We start from the raw sequence: 20,097 nt of genomic DNA, 5'->3' as shown, positions 1-20,097 counted from the left end.
TAATTCCCCCACTCCTACTATCACCTTTGGGGAAAAAAAAAAAAATCTACTGAGAAGGTAGTTAGTTGCTCTAACACAGGCACCCAGCCCTGCCTTCGTCTTGGGAGCCAGGGCTCAGTATTATCACTCCACCCCAGCAGCATTGGGTACAGGAGCTGGTCTGTAGCAGGGATTGGGACTTCGCAAACTACCTGTTAGTTAGAAAAATGAAATAAAGCGTAAAACTGGTCCTTCAAGTCAGGGGGTCAGGGAAAAAAAAAAGCCCTGGCTACCCTCCTGGCCTTTCATGAGAGGGTTTGGACACTCAACATGGAGGATCTGAGTCCGAGCTTTCTTTCAAGGGTCCCCTGTATCAGTCCCCACAATTCCAACTAACACCCAGCCAGCTCCCAAGAAGCTCCTTCACTGGTACAGGCCCTTGCTGCTCCCCAGATAACAGGTTGCATTGAAATCAACTCAACAAACATACACAGACTTTGCCGAATGGTTAAATACAGACACTTGTGCTGCTGCTAGCCAACTGAAGGGCACCCTCCCCTTCCCTCCTTGATCCCAGCAGTAGTGCCCTCCATCCATCCGATTTAAAAGCACAATCACTCATGGAGCGATTTAAAACTGCCAAAGAATGAGAGAGACATTTTTGGAAGGGAAGGCATGAAGAAGGACCCCCAGGAGACACCACAGTAACACTAGTTTTGGGGACTGACTCAGCTTTTTTTTTTTTACAAACCTAATCTACATACATTTGAAGGGACTTGGAGGACAAAGGCTAGAAAAGCGGTTGTAGAGACATATGAAAAGAAAAGCTGTTATTGCAACCATGTAGCCACTTCCAGCAGCTTTTCCCCAAGTCACTTCTTCAGGCGTTATCCAAGATGTTCCACCCACACAAAACTGCTGGGCTCGTCCATGTCATTTACATGAGCACTTTAAAAATGGAAACTTCTCCAGCTACATCTTGACAAATCAGTTCAGAAGCGAGAAGCCAGCACAGCCCAGCAAGTAAATGCAGCATACAAAGTTACATATGTACAAATCAAGCTCTATTTCCTAGGAGACCTTGCCCCAACCCAGATCAGCTCCTCCCATGAATGAGAGGCTTTTAAAATTTTTACATTCAACTGCTTTAAAAACAAAGCCAAAAAGCCACTCAAAGCCACCAGTGTCTCAGTGACCCCCCAAATTTCCAGAACCTCTCTCTGAGCCTGCCAAAGGTCCAAACCAAAACAGATGCCCAAAAGAAACATGTGAGGTTGGAAGCAGCTTTAAATGATATGAAAATCACATTAAACAGGCTACATGCAATCATCTAATCAGTGCCGTCTCATGATTAAGCATTTCCAATGTCCATTATTTACAAAAATACCATAGATTTTTCTTCTCTTTTTTTAAAACAAGTCATTTACAAGAATGCCGAGTCCAAGTAGGACTGAAACATGAGTTAACTGAATGGTACAATTCAAAGGCTTTTGCTCACCGCTGTCGGTTACATAAGGTCCCAGGGACTGGACAAGGAACTACAGCACCCACATCTTTTAAAGCCTAGGAGATGTACAGAGACTGTACAGTCAACCTTTAAGCTAAGGCCACCTTCAAAATTTGCATAGGTACAGATGTGGGATGCACACCAAACACAGGGCCCAGAACCCAACTCTGCTTCTATCACACACTCCAGCAGCACTGGACTCCCTTGGTTTTATTGCTGGTCTATTTGACCACCAAACATTTTTCTATTCAAAGGCACTTAAATCTCACAGCCAGCTTTGTTTGATGTTCTGATAAAAAAAAAATGTATGGAGAAATGCAAGCTGCAAAGCTCCTCCCTTCAAGCAGTAATGCCTATAGGGTAGCAAAGGACAAGCTAATTGTTTTGCAACTGGTTGCAGAAAGGATGACAAGGCAGTTTAGCTCTCAAACACCTAGGCAGAGCTTCTCTGTGGGCTAATGGGCAGAGCTTTGCAATTAAAAACCAGGTCTTTTTCTTCCCTGCCAAGACCTGAGTTCTGAGGTCTCCCCAAAAAGTGAACAACAGACCCCAAAGTCATCTATGCTGCGAGAGGAAAGTAGAGGATCCTGATTGGCCTATAAGTTACAAATCACTACCTGTAATTGTTTAATTCCTTGTGTGATTCACACCACTTTGGCAGTGACTGAAAGGAGGTATCCAATGGCTGTTTAGTAATGGTGATGAAAGCTGGGTCTCAATAGAGTGCATCGCATTGAAGCTGTCCATTGAACCAGTGGCACCATTTTGTTTGGTTGCTTTATCAGCTGCCTCCATAAGAGACCAAGCACTAAATGAACTGTAGAGACTAAACACAGTCCATTTCCTTAGGGTTATGTTACAGTCCAAAAACCTTCAACGTGACTCACAGGCCAAGGAGCAAGTTAGGTGTGAAACAAGGAAAAGTAATTGAAAAAATAAAGTGGCACAGCATATTTTGTGTTAAAAAAGACGAGAAACTCCATGTGCAATAAGACCCTGCAACCTCTGTGCTCACAGCATGCTGCTTCAGTCCGTTTCCCTAACAGTAAACCTGAAGCAGAGGTGCCCCAGATGAGTCAGTCTCTGTGTCCTGGAAGGAGGAATCTCTGCTCGTTGGAGATCCTTGAAAAGAAAGGAGAATCGATAAGTCCTCACAGAATCACACCCACTACGGCTAAAAGGTCTTTGAAAGCCAGACAGCGCTACCCCAAAGGGCCTCATGCACTGTGTGGGAGAAGAGAGCTTCATGAAGCCCTCAGCCAAGAAATAACCCTGGAGTTTTACAGTATTGGAGGAGGAAGGGAGAACTTCACATTTACAGGGAGGACCAGTCTCTTAGCCCAAAACAAGGGTGAGGAAAAGAACCAAGAGATCTGCTAATAATGTTCTTCATCTGCTTCGCTTCCATTGTAAATTGCCTCAGTTTGTATAATGCATCCAGAATCCCATCCTGAATCAGGATTCTGATTCCTTTCAAACTCTGCCAGAATATATGGGCCTGAAAATTCCCAGGTCCAAGGAGCAGTGTGCAGGAGGTCTAAGATCTGATTGCCGTTTTATTGCTTTTTGCACCAGTGAGGGTCTACATGGGAAACACTCTGAACACAAACCCCAAACTCCATTCAAATGTTTAAGTGTCCACGAGTCTCAGTCATATACCTTCCAATGCCCAAGCCAGGTATTATCCCACTCTTGACACTTGGGGAGGCCTGATCATCACTACTATCACTGATTATTACCACCATCACCATAAACCTAGGAGCCCAAGATGGACCGGTTACCTGCAGCGCTGTGCCGCCTCATGTTCCTGGCTATTACATCTGCTGGTGTTTCCTCTGATATCTGCACAGCCAAATCTAGAAAGAAGATTAGGATGTGCTGAGAAGAGAAATACCTCAAGGTGTACATAACCCTGTGCCCAAAGCTGCATGCTAGTATAACAAGCTCTCCCTCTAGAGTCACGATCATTTGTTTCTTAGGGATAACTAGGTATTGATTTATTCTGTAGCTGTATAAGAGGACAGGTGCTTGCCTGAACATTGTAGGTCCCTCTGCTAATTACTTCAGTGCAAGGAATAGTAACATTTTAATGAAACTAGGAGACCACAGTAGACCAGCTTTTCCCATTCTCCCTTCAAACACCCTCTCATCAATACTCACCTCTTCAAGCGTCTCTAATGCAATGTGCCTTGTAGCTGGTCCTACTGGTTAGATTCAAGCTACAGAGAAGTAGGAGACCACATTTGATAGAAAGAGGCTTTCATACTCTGCAAGCAGTCCCCCTTCCCTGTTGAGTTTTGATCACTTCTGATATCAGCAGGTAACTAGCAAGATGTAAGTAAAGACGACAGACTGACGAGCAGTCTCATCAGGCACCCCAGATGATCTGCAATGTTACTGAAGTCTAAGCATTTGTTTATGCCACAGCAGTAGCATGTCCCAGGGAACACGGGGCTGGACACACCAAGTCCACTGGTCTCGGTCTTCAGTGGCCTGAGGGCAGCGGCTCAGAAACCAGACCATAGCAGCCTCAATGGCCAACACTTGGCTCTGGAGTGTGTCTGTGGACTTGGGGTGGCAGTGGTGCATCCTCCCCAGGATGCACCACTGCCATGACACAGACCAGCCCTAAGTTACAAATGGGGTTTGGGGAGAAGAATTTTTTCAAGAGAACCAAAGGGGTTGAAGAATAAACATGGTAGGACTAGGATTCACATGACTTGAGAAACCTTACCCCGATGTCCAGGCGTGCTCAGAGAGAACAAGTGTCTGATGCACAGCCACGAGGGACAAGACAAGGAGCAACAGCCTTAAATAGCAATGAGAGAAATGCAAGTTGGATACGAGGAAGAAGGTGGTTAAGCACTGGAACAAATCACCTACAGAGACCAGGGAATCTCCATCCTTGGAAGTTCCTAAGAGCAAGTAAGACAAGCACTCATCTGGAATGGTTTAGACAGGGCTGATCCTGCCTTGAGCAGGGGGGTGGACTTGAAGTGACCTCCCAGAGTCCCTTCCAGACCTACTCTTCTATGACTCTGCCTTGCTACCAGAAGGTCCTCTAGGCTCCACACAGAGACAAAGCAAGACAGGGAAGAAAGCAACAGAAGGAAGCAAACTTTGTCTAGCAGCATTGGGCAAGCGCTGATGAAGAGGGCCAGCTGAGAAGTCTTAGTGGAAGGGCTCTAGCCTATGCCAGATTGCTGGGTCACCTGTTGAGTTTGGCTCCTGGTCTCACTTACTAGGTTACAGATGGGGAGGAAATTCAAATAGGGTCAGAATGACTGGCCCCTCAGATCGCTCACTGGCAGAGTAAAGAGCAGTGTGTTTTCTGGAAGCGTGCACTGTAGATCATTGAGGGTGACTGGTGTGAACTGAAACTGTTCAGCATTTTGGACATGAAGGATTCCTCCAACCCAAAAGCAATCCCTGAATCCACAGTTTAGTTATCAACTGCCCCCCTGCAAAATCTAGTTGCTCTCAAGTCTGGGGCTTCAATACCTCAAGAATGAAGCCAGCCCTTGGAGAGGGGGCTGAGCAACAACGCCGCTCTAGGAAAGGAACTTGCACATACCGTCTTGGCTGACGACTACGGACTCTGGCATGGTTTCGTTGCCACTGTCCGGTGGGTTGCCTCTGCTTGTCCTCTCCTCATGGCTCTGGGTCGCAGGGATACAAACGTGTGGCCGGACCCTGCTTTTCCGGGTGCTGATGCGTATGATGCCTCGGACCAGCCTGCACTCCGCATCCTGCTCATCCAGGTTGTAGTCCTGAGTGATGCTGTTGATGAGGTCCGAGATTTTGTTAGTCTTCTCCAGGAAGACGGTGTCTGACGTGCACTTGGCCAGCTCATCGATCTGATGGACACTGAACAGCTCCGTCAGTTTCTTGAAGATCAAGACATCAATCTCCCTGCTGGACATGGAGCTGCTCATCTCGCTGAGGTCCAGGTCAGACTCGTGGAAGGAGTAATACTCCTCAGAGCTCCGCTGGCTGCCAGGGGGCGGTGGCTTTTCTATGCTGTTCCTGAAGGTCTTCTCTGGTAGGGGCTCCTTATAGCATGAATCTGCTTCTAGTTGGTGGCTGGGGCTCCGATTTGGATAGACAGGGATACCCTTCAGTTTCACATCTGGGTAACTGAAGCTGCTCCCCATAATAGGCTTTCTGCTTGGGTTTCCATTCTTTTCAGTGGGGGACAGGTTGACAGGACTATTGTTAGACAACCGTCCGTTATACTCTCTGTTCTTCCCATCATCTACCAAAATCTCAGCGTGTCCTGTGTAGGGGATACGAACGCTGCAGTCCTGACAGCAGCCCCCACAGGTCACTATACAGCAGAAGACAGCTTTGTAGGTGCTCCAGGCCTGAGACAAAGAGGAGCAGCAAGAGCTCTGGGCCTGCGGAGCCTCTGCAGTGCCGGAGATAAAGGAAATTGTTTCCGTCTCCCTCCCATTGGAGTCCCTGGAGTCAGCTTTGCGGGCTTTCCTGCCCCGTGCTTGCTGAGCTGCCTTATGGCTCTGCTTGAGTTCAGGGGTTGATCCACTAAACACTTCCAGACTGATGTCACTCTCCTGGGATGGGGTGCACCTTTGGGGCACAGCATCCTGGTACAACAGGTTCATTGGGTACTTGCTGCTTAATTCTTGAGGGTGTCCTGCTCGCCTTCCCCACATGGCTGCCCACCTCAGACACCTGAAGAACAAAAGGGCTTGTATCAAGGTCAGGGCCACTGTCACCATACCTCTAGGGCTAGCCAGTGTCTAAAGACCATAAGAAAATCATTTTCTGACCCACCTCTGGGCCAGGGCAGGCTCATTCCCTACAACACGTTTCCCAGGGCTTTCATCTGTCTAGTTTTCAATATCTTCCAACATAAAACTGCAAATTGGAAAAGCAATTTTAAGGCAACTTTAGCAGTAGTTTCAGAGGCATCAGGGTCACTAGAACTTTCAGAAAATGCTTCCCTGGCACAGCTGGAAGGCGAGTTTGCCTCTGGAGCTGCTGTTCAAGAGGCATAACAATGACTGGCACCGCTGCAGGTGGGGCCAACTGACAGTCTCCCTTTACACATTCTACCTTTGAACAATTTCCCCTTTGTCTTGCATTCTTTAGGATTAAGCTGGGCTCCAAGAATGAGCCGTATCCATTTCAAAACACACCATGCCCAGGAGAAGATGACAATCCATTGATCATTATAAAAGCAGCCAACTCAGTTGTGGAGCTCTCAGCTACTTGGCGTTAAGTGAATTCAAGGGATTTAGTGCTAGCATGAATTGTTTACAACAGTTATTGCCATGTTGTGCTAACCACCTCGGAGAGAGACTTGACTGTGTTTCATTTTTGTTTGCATCACTGACACTTTTATGAAAGTGAACAAAAAAAAGTTGTTGTCAAGCTGGTCTCAAATCAGCCCTCGGAAGTAAACTGTGAAGCGTCGGGCTGTATTTGACCGTTATACTGTTCCTGCCTGGGCACCTGGCTACCTGTGACAACTGAAAAACAAAACGCTTGGCAAAGGTACTTCCTTTCTGCTCTCATCTATCTGCATCCTCTTCTAACACAGTATGCAGACTTTTAGTTCCAGACACCTAGCAAACAGCAGCTGGGCAAATTAAATCTTTGTGTGTTATGAGGAAAGTTAAATACCTAGAACTTGGGCTGACATGTACCCGTCTCTTTCTTGCTGGGCTGTAATTGTGGCCATCCATCCCCCACTCTCTTTGGGGCCCATCATTCTGCAGCATTTCAAAGCTTCTTGGATAATGCCAGCCCTTACTAGTCTGGGCTGATTATTAAGTTGTCAGAACCTGGCTGCAGTTTGCCTGCTTCCTGCGAAGTTCATGCTAGGATTCATTTTAGGATTTTAGGAAAATCCTAAAATATATCTGTCCTACCTCAGCTGGCCACTGACACCTTTTAAAGGCAGGAGCATTAGACCCCATGAAATAACAGGCACTGCGGGGGATGGAGGGAGGGGTAAACTCTCCAGCCCCAGGTACTGCTGCTTTCTAGTGTCATTTTTGCTTCTTTACGTTGGCTGACACGTATAAAAGCCCATCTCCTGGGAACTCCCTTTCACATATTCTCAGTCCATATTTTAAGTGTAAACACCCAGGCAAACTGCTTTGTAAAGCAGCCGAGCACTTGGGGCTCCTGCCGGGTTTGGCAGGTGCTGGGAGCACGCCGCATTTTTGCAACAAGCCAACACCTCGGTTACATCCGGTTGTCACGCATCAAAAAAACCCATCCAAACTGATGTGGGATGTGACCGTGGGCAACAGGAAAGGGTTATTCATCCTCACACCGAGGTCCCACCATGAGATCGGACACGTCCTAGGCCGTCAGTCCCTTACAGATGTAAGATCCTGAGATACGAAGGCAGACTCGCCAGGTTACTGCCCCCCAATTCTACAGAAGATAAAGGGGCACAAAGAGCTGGACCGTCCTCAAGTGATACTCACGATGCGGGCAACAGCCTCCTCCTGTCTCCGGCGGCGACAGCCTTCAGGAGACGTCTGGCATCTGTTCCGGGGGTCGCTCCCCCGAGGGCCCGGGGCGCGCGGAGGAGGACGCGACGCCGCGTCTGGAAAGGGTGGGACAGAAGGGGGTGTTCAGGCTCTCCGAGCCGCCGCGGCTCTGGGTATTTCCGGCCCCTTCTCTGCCCCGACGCGCGACACCCGACTACCTGCGGGGTGGGCCCGGCCAGGACCCCTGGGCCCGATCCTGCGCCGCTCCCCCGGGGCACGGGAGGCCTCGAGCCGCAGCCGGGGCCCGGCGGGGGGGGCGGTGCCGCGGGGGGTCCCCGGGCCTGGTGTTACCTGCCGAGCCAGGTGAGCGGCGCCCGGCCCCTCCCTCACCTGGCCAGGTGCGCCCACGTGACCGCGCCTACGGGCCGCCGCGCGGGACACGCTTCCTGCCGACGCGAAGCTCCTCTCCGCCGTGCCCCGCCCAGCTCCCTCCCTCCGCCCGGCGCGAGTTCTGAGTCCGGAGCTGCGGCTCGCTTTGCCGACCTATGAAATGGGCGTACTGCCGCACTAGCGGCTGGAGCCCCTCCTGCAGCATGCCAGAGCTTTGGGGTTGGACTCGATCAGAGTTTCCCTGAAAGGGTCGGGAGCAAAAATGGCACTGGGTCGGGACGGGTCCTGGTGTGAAGCAGGCTGAGCAGCTGTCCGGCACCCTTCTCCCTGAGAGCTGTGACACCGTGAGGAGGTGAGGGGCAGGCGGCAGCCCCGGCGCCTGGGAGCGGGCCTTGGCCCCCCGGGCTCGGCGCAGAACAGGGGCCCCGGCTCTCCCCCAGCCTTAGCTCTGCCCTGGGTGTGGGCCGGACAGCCTTGTAATGGGGACGGAGCGGAGAGGGGCTGCGGGTGCAGGCACGGGGCGCGGTGATGACGAGAAGCAAAAGATCGCCCGGACTCTGACGCCTTTAGAGAACGGTTTCCCTGCGAGGCGTGAGCTGCATGAGGTAGGAAGGGAAAGCATCTCTGCAGCCAAAGGCCAGGGCAGATGGAGTGCGACCCCCGGCCCCTTTACGCTGAACTGGAAGTGAACGTGCCTGAAGCACAATGACGTGATGGCTGCGGAGAAGGGGGGAGGCAGTGTCTGGCTAGCAGGGGCCTGCAGAAAGCTGCAATTCGCACTACAACTCAAAGCACTGGCTTGTTAGTCTGCATTGGGAGCGTGGGCTAGTGGCTAGAATACCAGATTGCCGTCCCCCCCCGGACTCTCTGGGGACTTCTGAATCCTTTTATGATGGATGTGCTACTGCAATCTGCTGCTCCACAGTGTGCGGTGACTGCATTCTTGAGTCATGCTGTGCTGTGCGCACACTGCTCTCTGCTTCACTCCCTCCTTAAAAGACCCTTCTCTCAATGAACCTGGAAATAACAAGCTAGTGAAGAGAGAATTTAAAGAAGCACACACATAGGAAATCAAAGCACCAGAGTCACTCTGAAGAAACCTGTGAAACTAATTAGCTCAAACTCCCTGCCCACTGTGGGAATGATAGCTAGTTCTTCTACAAAGGCCTGCCTCCCCTCCTTGTAATGTCTGCTGTTCCCCCACCCTCATAACTATCCCCCCGCACACTGTGGCCTTGTCATTCCTTATAGTTTCATAGTTTCATAGTAGCTAGAGTCGGAAGGGACCTAGGTAGATCATCTAGTCCGACCTCCTGCCTTGGCAGGAAAGAGCACCGGGGTCAGATGACCCCGGCAAGGTGCTCATCTAACTTCCTTTTAAAAATCCCCAGGCTAGGAGCCTGCACCACTTCCCCTGGAAGCTGGAAGCCGCCTAGCCTTATATTTGGAGACGATTAAAAAAGAAAGAGACATCACATGGTTTCCTGGCCTATGTCTGGGAAAGAAAGCATCACCTAATTCTACTTGCTATGGCCAAATGCCTGACCCCCCTCTCACAGCATCTGCACACCCTGTAGACTCTGCTTTGGCAGGAAAACGCATCTCATTTGTTCCTGCCTTCCGCACGCCTGCTGCACACCGGAGGAATGTCACGTAGTGACTCTAGTGAGCGTGGCAGAGCCAGAACACCTGAGAATAGTGTTGGGCATGCCTTGGGCTCGTGCCAGGGAATGGCTACATGACGTCTTGCCAGTGTATGACACATGTGAAGCAGGAGTGAGTGGGCAGGGCACTGTCCAGCAAGGTGCAGACATGCCCTCTGAAGCAAAAGTGCACCCTGCTGTCACCCGCTCTGACCAAAGCCTGGGTCGCATTAAGACATAACACTTGCACCATGGTCTTTGTGCATGGACCTCAAATGCTATGCAAAGGCCACCCTCATTTTATAGATGAGGAAACTGAGGAATAGCTGGATTACTGCCAACAGTTGCAAAACAGGCCCCTGACTTGGGATGCGCATTGTGAGACACTTCAGGCCCGATTCTCAGAGTAGCTGAGCACCCACAACACTTAGTGACGTTGCCTAGGATTGGGGCTGGGAAGCAGGTCCTGAGGCTGAGATGATCAAAGGTCTGTAGGGACCTAACTCTCACCGATTCCCGTGGGTGTTAACAACTTATACACCTTTGAGGATTTAGGCCTCGATGCCTGGGGCTGGGCCCCACAAAGATGGAGTCACACCAAATCAGACCCTTTTGCAAATGTTGTCCCAAAGTAACGTTTTTGAGGTTACCTAACCTGTCAACCAGAACCCAGATCTCCTGACTCCCAGCCATTGGACCCTGCTGCCTTCTGTGGGCCAGCAAATGTAAGCACTGAGCCCAGGAAAGCAGTAATCTCTGGTCATAATGAATAAAGAGGAGAAGCAAGTTCCAGAGTGAAAAGTCCTCTACTGGAAGTGCCTGGTAACATGACAAATCCCACAGGATTTAAGCATGTGGTCAGAAATGAGCATGTGTGTAACTGCATCACTAACTGGGGCTTTAAGATATGCCACTGGTTTTATTCTTGGTCTGCCCAGGATCTGATCTTTCCAATGCTTACAGATAGCCATCACTCTTGCTGCCAGGCCTTCAACTTAATAGCCAGGTAGTCAAGCATTACCCACAGCAGGGTTTGCAGGTGTGTGGTCATAGACTTTGTGTTCTGTACATGCCATTCCTGTGGTTCCTAGCTTCAGCATCCTCTCTCGATGCTCTGTCACTGAACAGTAAGAGCTGGGCATTCAGGAAGGCATTCATCTCCCAGTGCCCCACTGCAATGCCCAGAAATGCAGAAGGATCTGAAACAAAAGAGCAGAACCACATGAAGCAAGGCCTCCTACAAAGTGTCCAGTGACCCCTACATTTCCTGACCAGAGTGGGTCTTCAAGGACCCATAAAGGCAGGAAAGTTTTAACTCAGAAATTTAAATTTTCCCTCTGATTCCAAGGGGCTCTGGATCAAGCCCTACGTCAACTGGACTTCTCATAGACCTGCCTACACTGAATGTGCTTGTTTAACACATTCTACTGGTACAGACCCACTGCTGAGAACAGCGATGATACCTGCATCAGAGACAAGGCAGCAATAGTCACTGGCATTTCAGTCCCCTCCTTGCATGGTCCTGCTCTGCACACTGTGAAATGAATGTCAGTGACTGGTTTACACTGGTGCTGCTGGGGTGGTGCCCACAGCAGTGGCAGCAGTGCAGCAGCAGGGATGTGTAATGTAAAGAAAATACATCTAGTGCAAACATGTTCCCTACTAGCCTGAGGGCAAGGAGTTTCTGTGCTTGTCCTCCCTGAGGGATGTCCCTCCACACAGAGGGGTGTGTCATTATGCGTGCTGCAGATGCTACTGCGCTGCGCAGGCCTGACAGGCAGCACCACTCATTCATTCTGTTTTCTTGCCAGCCCCAGTGACTCACTATCTTTCTTTGAGTGCTGGTGACTCACTCCCCTAGAGGAGGTGGGAGGGAGGGATGGATGGTGGTAGGGACCACTTTGTTCTTCACTGAGGAATTGGTGAGAGGATGGAAGCAGTGGTGTGCATCACCTGCACAAAGCCCCCACTGGACACCTGGGGGAGGAGAAATGGAGGATCGAGGCAGGTGTCCAACAGACAGAAGCAGAACCCATGGAGTCAGAGCGCGGTTGAGACAGATGCAGATTGTCTGAGATGTGCCTGCCGGCCAGTTTGCAAGAATGAGAGCGAGAGAGAGAGAAGGATCAGTACAAAAGACCGTGTTACTACCAGGAGCTGGTTCTTTTTCTAAAGGGCACAAAGCCTGCTTATTGGTTTAAGCCTCTGGCATGACAGCACTGTGCTGGATTCCAGCTCTTTGTCCTTTAGCTGGTTGGCATTTGATTTGTGTGCAGTTTGAAGCACAGCTAGGAAATGCATTGCCCATTCCCTCACCGCGTGCCTAAAATACAAAGCAAGGCTGTGAAATGCCACCCAGGCATTATTTATTCATTATTACTGCATTGCTACGCCTGGCTCCAAGCTGTGAACTCAACTCTCCACAGGGTTCAGGGCTGCTGGGCTCTGACAGTTTGCTTTGGGTTCAGCCATATTTGAAGCCATTTGGCTCCTATGGTTCCTATTTGCCTGTCTGCTGCATTCCTCCAACCCCCACTATCACCTTCTAAGCTGTAAATGCATTGAGTTTTATTTGGGATAAGGCAAAACTGGATGTAGACTAAACCAGTTCAGCTCCACTGCTAATGCTGCCCCTGGGAGTGTGTAATGTCCTGGACTTAGCTCATGTTGGGTCCTTCCAAACTTGTGGCCAATGTTCTCTTCTCTTTCTTTGCTGTGCAGGTCACTTCCTGAACTTGTTCTGTCCGCATGTGGTTTCCAGCAGGATTTCTGTGTGCAGGACACAAGGCTATCAGAAAGGATACTTTTGCCAACTTACAGCGCCAGAGAAAAATAAGTTTCTATGGTGCTTGGAGAAGTTGCTTCTAAAGGGGATGCCAGGGCCTTATGCAAAGGCTGGGCACTGAGCAGACTCCAAGCACTAGTGACAGCAGGAACGTGGCTTGGGTGGGAAGAGAAGATCGATTTGCTGCTGAGCTCTACTCAATGTGACAGCAGCAGGCTGCATTAGTCAGCACCATGGAGGCGAGAGCTGCTCAGCTGGCGGCACATAAGGCAGCAGCTGACGTCAGGCAGGCTCCTTGGGGTCTGTGCAGTGCAGGCTCTGAGCTCCCGGTGGAAGGAAGCTTTGGAGACTGCTTAGAAGTCTCGTTAGCGGAGGCTGAGGGGGCGGCCTATTTGAAAGCCTGTTCTGTCCGCTGCAGTCAATCTGGAAAAAGTCCTGGCCCCTCCCAGAGCTCCAGGTGTTGCAGTGGGACTCGAACATGCTCCAGGTTATGCCAGAGTGTCAGAGGCTTTCAGTGACCCAAGACACCCTCTCAGTCATTCAGTCTCATGGTTTCTGGTTCACACAGGATGGAGTGGAAGAAGGGGCCCTGGAATCTACCCCGAAGTTATGCATCAACCATCGACCAGTATCACTTCCAAATTTCCTCATGACCAGCAGTGACTGTCTTCCTCCCATGCAGTCCAGTTGTGGAGCTTAACACACTGGACAAACAGGAACAACTTCACCCTCTCTAGACCTGTTAGGCCTCAAGTCAGTACCTTTATCCCTGACAGATGAAGTGGTAGAGGCACACAGAGGGAAAGAGAAAGAGAAAGGTTCACGCAGTGACTCAGCAGCAGACACAGGAGCCGGATCCAGCAGTCCTGACTCCCAGTCAGTCATGTGTTCTAACCACTGAACATGACTTTCTCCCTGCCCTCTTCCTTAACTGGGGCAGGGTGTGTGAGGTGGATGCGGGGAAGGCACTGCAGCCGCATTGAGTTTCCTCTGCTAGTACAAGTGACACCTGCAGTAAAACCCCATGGGTGACTGCCAGCTAGATTGTGATAATATTAATTAACTCGTGATAATAAGATTTATCAGTGTTTCTAGGGCATCTTCCAGACACAGATTTTAAATTGGTTGGAAATATGCAGGGATGGTTCATGGCTCCAAGGGAGCTTATAATGCCATAGGGATCCTGCAAATGGGGATGATGTAGTGGCTCTGGGCTGCTCGAGTGCTGTTCAAGGTACGACTGCTCCCACTTGACCTTGGCTAGCTATAGAGTAGCTAGGCAAAGCATGGATAACTGGTGCAATGAGGCCAAGTCCTGGGTCACACTGGCTGGACTGAGGAAGAGAGGAGCCTGAAATGCAAGGCTTCCCGCAGCAGAAGCCCCTGGGATGGATGGAGCAGCATGCACTCCCTGTAGAGGGCTCTGGAGGAGCACCTGCTATAGCAGGAGCTCTGCCAGGCAGAACAGCTGCAGCATCTGGACCCAGGGATGGATCAGGTCTCCTGGCTACTATGCAGGTGGAGGAGATTTAAAGGGGAAGGGCTCTCAAACTACTCCCCTGATCCACTTTGGGATGTCAAATGTCCATGCCAGCTATGGCTGGATCCTGCTTCAGAAGTGAGGGGGAGCTCCTGTATCTCCTCCCACACCGTAGAGCAACCCATGGTCTGACCAATTCATTGGTTTCCTGCTCTGGTGCGGCTACCTCTGGGGTGGAGCATGTCAATGGTTTTCATAAGACACAACTTCTGCACAGTGTCATAGAAGTAAATAAGAAAACTGTATCCAACTAAAACTAGCAACAGAAACATAAGGACAGGGACATTTAAGATGGAATGGAGTCTTACAAACACATTGCAATCCTGCAAGTGACCAGGACTCTGTTCTATTCCTCCCATAAAGATGAGTGAGTTTATTAAGATCAGACAAGTGGCTGAAATATATATTATCTTTATAGCACTAATAAGCTGTTTCCATCACCAGACATGAGGCTGCTGCTACATCTCCCCATCATACTGCAGCAAAATGCAGCTCCAAAAGAGTTAAACAGAACAAAAACTCCCCACATGTGCCACATTCAGAGTTACAAGGTGGTATGTATATCTCTCTCAGACAGACAGTGAAGGTCAGGCAGATACTGTACATCAACATGGACACAGCTAGGATAGATCAAAGAAGCAGTGCTCAAAACCAGACTCAATGCAGACAGTGCTCAGAACTGGTGGCTGACTCCAGGCTAGGGGTTTGTTTGAGCTCGAATTAAATGAGATCTCACAGGCTGTTCTCATGAGACTGCAACTCCTAAGCTGTTGACATTTCTTTAGATCAGCTGCATCCCAAGTAGGTTTTTCTGGGGCTGCATAGTACTTGGAAACATAGCCACCAACTTACATTCAGACCATGGGGATCTAAAAAGAATCCCTCTGAAAGGTTACAGAGTTCAGACTGCCTCTTTCAGTGCTATCTTCTCTCCTCTAATGTGAAGAACTAGCTCACTGCTTTGTAGATAACACATCAAAGAATCACAACCATCACACTTAGATGGAAGGAAGGAAGACAACCCCACCTAAATTGTTGCAGGGAGTAATCAGACTATAAAGAACCAGCAACTGCATTTCTGACCCTCATAGGACAGAGTCATAATTACTGGTACTCAGCTGTGTGTCATAGGCCATCTACTATTAGCCACTGATGGAGATTCTCCTTTAGTTCAGAATGCCTGGGATTGCTAGAGTTGGAGGTTCTGATTTCTCTTCCTTCTGCTGCCACAAGTGGTCATAGTGGACAAAGTGTGAATCCCAAGGAAGCTGTGGATTTACCACAGTCTGGATATAAATGTGCTGGAATCTCACCTGGAGGAGAGCAGGCAGTGCCGATGCAGTGTGAGCTGCACCAGGCCACCTTGCCTGTGATACCATTGCACAGGAGCATTTGCTGCTGACGCAGAAAGTTCCAAGGCAAATGGCTGACATGGAAACAGGGCACAGGCACAGCAGTGACAGACATCCTGAGTGCTTGGCAGACCTGAGGAACAGAGCAGTGGGGACAAAGGACAGCTGATGGCAGGAGGAGGCTGTTGGGACAAATTGGGCCAGCCTCCTCTTGCAAGTTGCTGCAGAGAGGAGCCCTGAGAGCTGATTGCTTTTAGCAAAGAACTGAAGAGTCAATGTGCATACCCATCGAACAAGATGAAACTAGTCCCCTGCTTGCTTCCAGGGGTGTCCCCCCAGCCGACTGCTCCCTCCCTGAAAAGGAATCTCTACTTTTACTTTGGAGTGGCTGCTTCTAGATGTGGCCCCAGAATCTTTTTCACCCACTGGTTGGGAGGCTTGGAGGGGTGGTGACAAGGGACTTCAGCTGCCACTTATGCAAAGGATTTGGGGATACCTATGCCAGAGAGATGTTTCATAGTTTCATAGTTTTTAGGGTAGGAAGAGACCTGAGCAGATCATCGAGTCCGACCCCCTGGCATGGCAGGAAAGAGTACTGGGGTCAAACGACCCCAGCAAGGTGTACATCTAGCAGTGTGTGTGTGCATGGATGCGCACACTGTTTTTAAGTGTGGGGTGGCTACTCCTGGGAAGGAAAGAACAAAGCTCAAAGCCCCAGCTCCTACATCAAAGAGGTTTATTCTGACTGCTGCTAAATTCAGACACCTCTGCTCAATTATTAATAGCCTGTCAGCATGGGCAAAGAGCCTGCAGCATTGCAGAAGCATCCAGGCAGGAGCGTGGGGAGCAACACCTGCTTCAGGGAGGCTGGGGGGCTACTGCCTTGATGCTTCCTCTTTGCAGGAATCCATTTCCAAGTGCTCATGGGTAGTTTGGCTGCAAGGTGTAGTGCCAAAGGCTTAATAACCCCCAGGGAAGGCTGGGAGAAACTCTGCTGTAGGAGGGGAGTGCTGTAGGTTTTTGAAGAGTTCATAGCCACAGCTTTGTTTGAAGACCTCCCACCTGCACTCCAGCACTGTCACCCATGGGACTGGAATCACCAGTGTGGAGCAGGGTTAGAGAATCTGCTGGTTAGGACTCCAAGCCCTGGAGCCATTCGAGTCATAGCCCAGTGAAGGGAGGCTCCTCACTGCTATCATGACAATCACTGAGAGTCAGCTTGGGTGGGATGAGGAAGGAGTGGCCTGGATGCAGAACTCCTGATCAGAGAACAGCTTCTCCCTCTTCAGTGCAAGAGGGTCCCTTGACTAGCTCTCACTTAGCTGGGCTCCACGAGGTAGGCAGATCGAGTTGGTTAAACAAGGGACAGAGCACCAAGTCACTGACACTCTACAGCATTACGGTCTCCGAGCATTTAGAAGGGTACAGAACTAAGTCTGGCTCATCTATAACCTGGCTGTTCTGGCAAGATACAGGAATTCTGCATCAGTTTTGGTGCCCACATTTGAAGAAGGCTGGTGAAAACTGGAGAAGGGAATAGAAAGAGACACAGAAGGGGTATACATCAGGATCTGGGGGAACACCTGTTCACCAGAGCACCGCAAGGGATGACAAGGTCCAGTGCTCCACCAAGACTGTTTTAGGCTGGACATAAGGAAAAACTTCTTTACTGTCCAAGCCCCCAAGGCCTGGAATAGACTCCCTCCAGAGGTGGTGCAAGCACCTACTCTGGACTCTTTTAAGAAAAGTTTGGACACTTATCTTGCTGGGATCCTTTGACCCTCGCTGACTTCCTGCCCCTGAGGCAGGGGGCTGGACCTGATGATCTTCCGAGGTCCCTTCCAGCCCTAAAGTCTATGAAGTCTATGAAGAAATGAGCTGAAAGCTGGAGGAGATGCCTTGTAGCAAGAGACTTACAGAGCTCCATCTTTTATTTTAGTTTATCCGAAAGGAGATGGGGAGCTGACTCGATCACTGTGTGTACATGCCTTCAAGGAGAGAATGCACTGTGTCCTCAAGGGCTCCAATTGCTGGATAAAGCAAACAAGACCAATGATTAGAAGTTGAAACCAGATACAGTGCATTCAAAATGGGTAGAAAGCACTGACTGTTCCCAATATAGGGAAAACCTGGAGCAAACTTCCATCTTGTGACATCTTCAGATCCAAAGTGGATGCCTTCTTGAAAAGAGTTCAACTTCCTGGGCCCTTACCATTTAAGGATCTGTGGTATACAGGTACAATACAAGGTCTAATGTCCCCTTCTGGCTTAGAATTGTATGAACCTATGGTTCCAAAATGACTTATAATAGTCCATCTCCTGGCAAGTTTCAGCTGGATGCAGGTTTGTTCTACAGTCCCTGCTCTGTTGGTTCCTGTGAGCTGTTCAAATTGCTGCTTTGTGCACCAGAGGTAGCAGCATTTTGCCATTGAGTGAAACGATCGCTACACAACCTCTGCTGCCAGAGCTCATGCTGAGTTCCGTGTTACTGCAGCTACACTGCTTACAATGCCAAAGCTAGTGGGTTGAAATGACTGCTTTGTAGACATACCCAGTGTGGAGTCACTGCTCTTGCTATAGAAGGACATGGGGTGGAGAGTGCAAAGGCATTGCCCCTTGAAAGGGCACTGCAGGGCTCTGGGCATGCCAAAGAAAACACAGAGCCGCCCTGCTACAGCTAAGAACAGGCTCTAGTTTCTGCACTGTTAGATGATATAGTTGAGACTAAAACAACATATTTGCCACAAGCTTTCCATGCATTGAGAAGAGTGGGGCCGCTGCCCAGCAAATGCATGTGTAGAAAAGTGGCGGTTGTCAAGTACTGAATGAGCTTTCATGAGCTCAGTGTTTTGAAAGCAATTAATCCCTCAATCACATCTTCATTCGCTTCCCCCCCCCACTTCTCCCCTTTTGCTTTGATCTGGAGACCAGCTGGAAAGCAGGAATAGAGTCAGTTCTCCATGGACCACAGCTTGGGAGCCTCTTGATCAGTGGTGTTGTTAGCAACACATCTAAGAGAACTGCCCAACATATGTGATTTTAAAACACTTCAGCCCTTCTGCTCTGTCACTCCATGCTCCCCCATCCCTTTTTCAAGATGTTTTAAATCTCCTGCTTGTTATTATGGCCATTAATAATTCCTGTAATGCCTAAAGACACACTTGTAAATTACAGTAAGTATTAATTTATCCAAAGGGGAGCAGTGAGAATTACCTTCTGTCTCTGATAAAAGGTGTTACAGCCAAAATGCAAAATGCAAAAATGCTCTTTTCCAGTAGGAATTTAAAGTTCTATCAAGATGGCAGCTCCCAGCACTAATCCTGGCCATGGAAATAACAAAATAACAGCTGTTATGCCTACAACCAATGTGAATGCTCCTTCCTTAACATCTGTATTCAGTCAACATTGCTGTAGGATGCAGTGACTGTGATGGTCTTTGTTCTGTCCATGACAGAACAAGGAGCAACGGTCTCAAGCTGCAGTACGGGAAGTTTAAGTTAGATATTAGGAAATCTCTCTCACTAGGAGAGTGGTGAAGTACTGGAACAGGTTATCCAAAGAGGTGGTGGAATCTCCATACTTGGAGGTTTTTAAGACCTGGCTAGACAAAGCCTTGGCTGGGATGATGTTGTTGGGGCTGGTCCTGCTTGGAGCAGGGGGATGGACTAGATGTGACCTCCTAAGATCCCTCTCAACCCGAATTTTCTATGAGTCTATGATTCTATGGTGGACTAGGAGTCAGGGCATCTTCAGCTCTGCCAGGCACCAGCTATAGCAGCCTGTAGGCAAGTCACTTTCCATCTCTGTTTCATTTGTGGAATGGCACAATAATGTCTATGGCCCTTTGTAAGGCACTTTACAGCTAGGGATGAAGTATTCTGAATAGAGTTTGAACTGTTCTAATTTAAGACTCCAAAAGATTTGCCACTGAGTTCACTGGCAGCAGGGTCAGTCCCTTGGACTAAGTCCCTTGAGAACCTTCCTGCTACCACTGAGCACAGTGGAAGCTGACTTGAAGCTAAACATAGACTATAGAATCATAGAAATGAAGGGCTGGAAGGGACCTCAAAAGATCATTGAGTCCAACCCACCTGCTCTGGGCAGGAATAATGTTGGCATCAAATGATCCCAGCAAGGTGTCTGTCCAGTCTTCTCTTGAAGACTTCCAGGGTTGGGGACTGCACTGTCTCCTTGGGAAGTCTATTCCAGATTCTGGTCACCCTCTTACCATAAAGAAGTTCTTCCTTACATCCAAATTGAAACTATCCTCTAACAGTTTATGGCTATTGCTCCTTGTCCTTTCCTGGGGTGCCTTAAGTGAAGTTTTTCTCCCAGCTCCCGATATTCATAGATTTCATAGATTTCATAGACATTAGGGCTGGAAGGGACCTCGGGAGATCATCGAGTCCAGCCCCTGCCCAAAGGGCAGGAAGT

At 49.4% G+C, this 20,097-nt stretch overlaps 1 protein-coding gene across 2 annotated transcripts; it reads right to left on the bottom strand.

Annotated features, from left to right (window-relative positions):
• Positions 1–1,248: 1,248 nt before the first annotated feature.
• Positions 1,249–8,395, bottom strand: KDF1 (keratinocyte differentiation factor 1). 2 transcript variants are annotated; one of them, XM_019547975.1, is made up of 4 exons: positions 8,305–8,395; positions 5,061–6,178; positions 3,268–3,342; positions 1,249–2,608 (listed from the first exon to the last, which is right to left on the bottom strand). In XM_019547975.1, exons 2-4 carry the CDS (start codon positions 6,157–6,159, stop codon positions 2,526–2,528), a joined length of 1,257 nt encoding a protein of 418 aa, XP_019403520.1. In that variant the 5' UTR covers positions 6,160–6,178; positions 8,305–8,395; the 3' UTR covers positions 1,249–2,525. The 2 variants fall into 2 exon arrangements, with proteins under 2 accessions (XP_019403520.1, XP_019403519.1); XM_019547974.1 differs by lacking the exon at positions 8,305–8,395 and having other exon boundaries at positions 5,061–6,749.
• Positions 8,396–20,097: the final 11,702 nt, after the last annotated feature.

This window comes from Crocodylus porosus, unplaced genomic scaffold (assembly GCF_001723895.1).
Source record: "Crocodylus porosus isolate Cpor-Errol unplaced genomic scaffold, CroPor_comp1, whole genome shotgun sequence".
NCBI lineage: Eukaryota > Metazoa > Chordata > Crocodylia > Crocodylidae > Crocodylus > Crocodylus porosus.
This window is presented reverse-complemented; position numbering and strand designations above follow the sequence as displayed.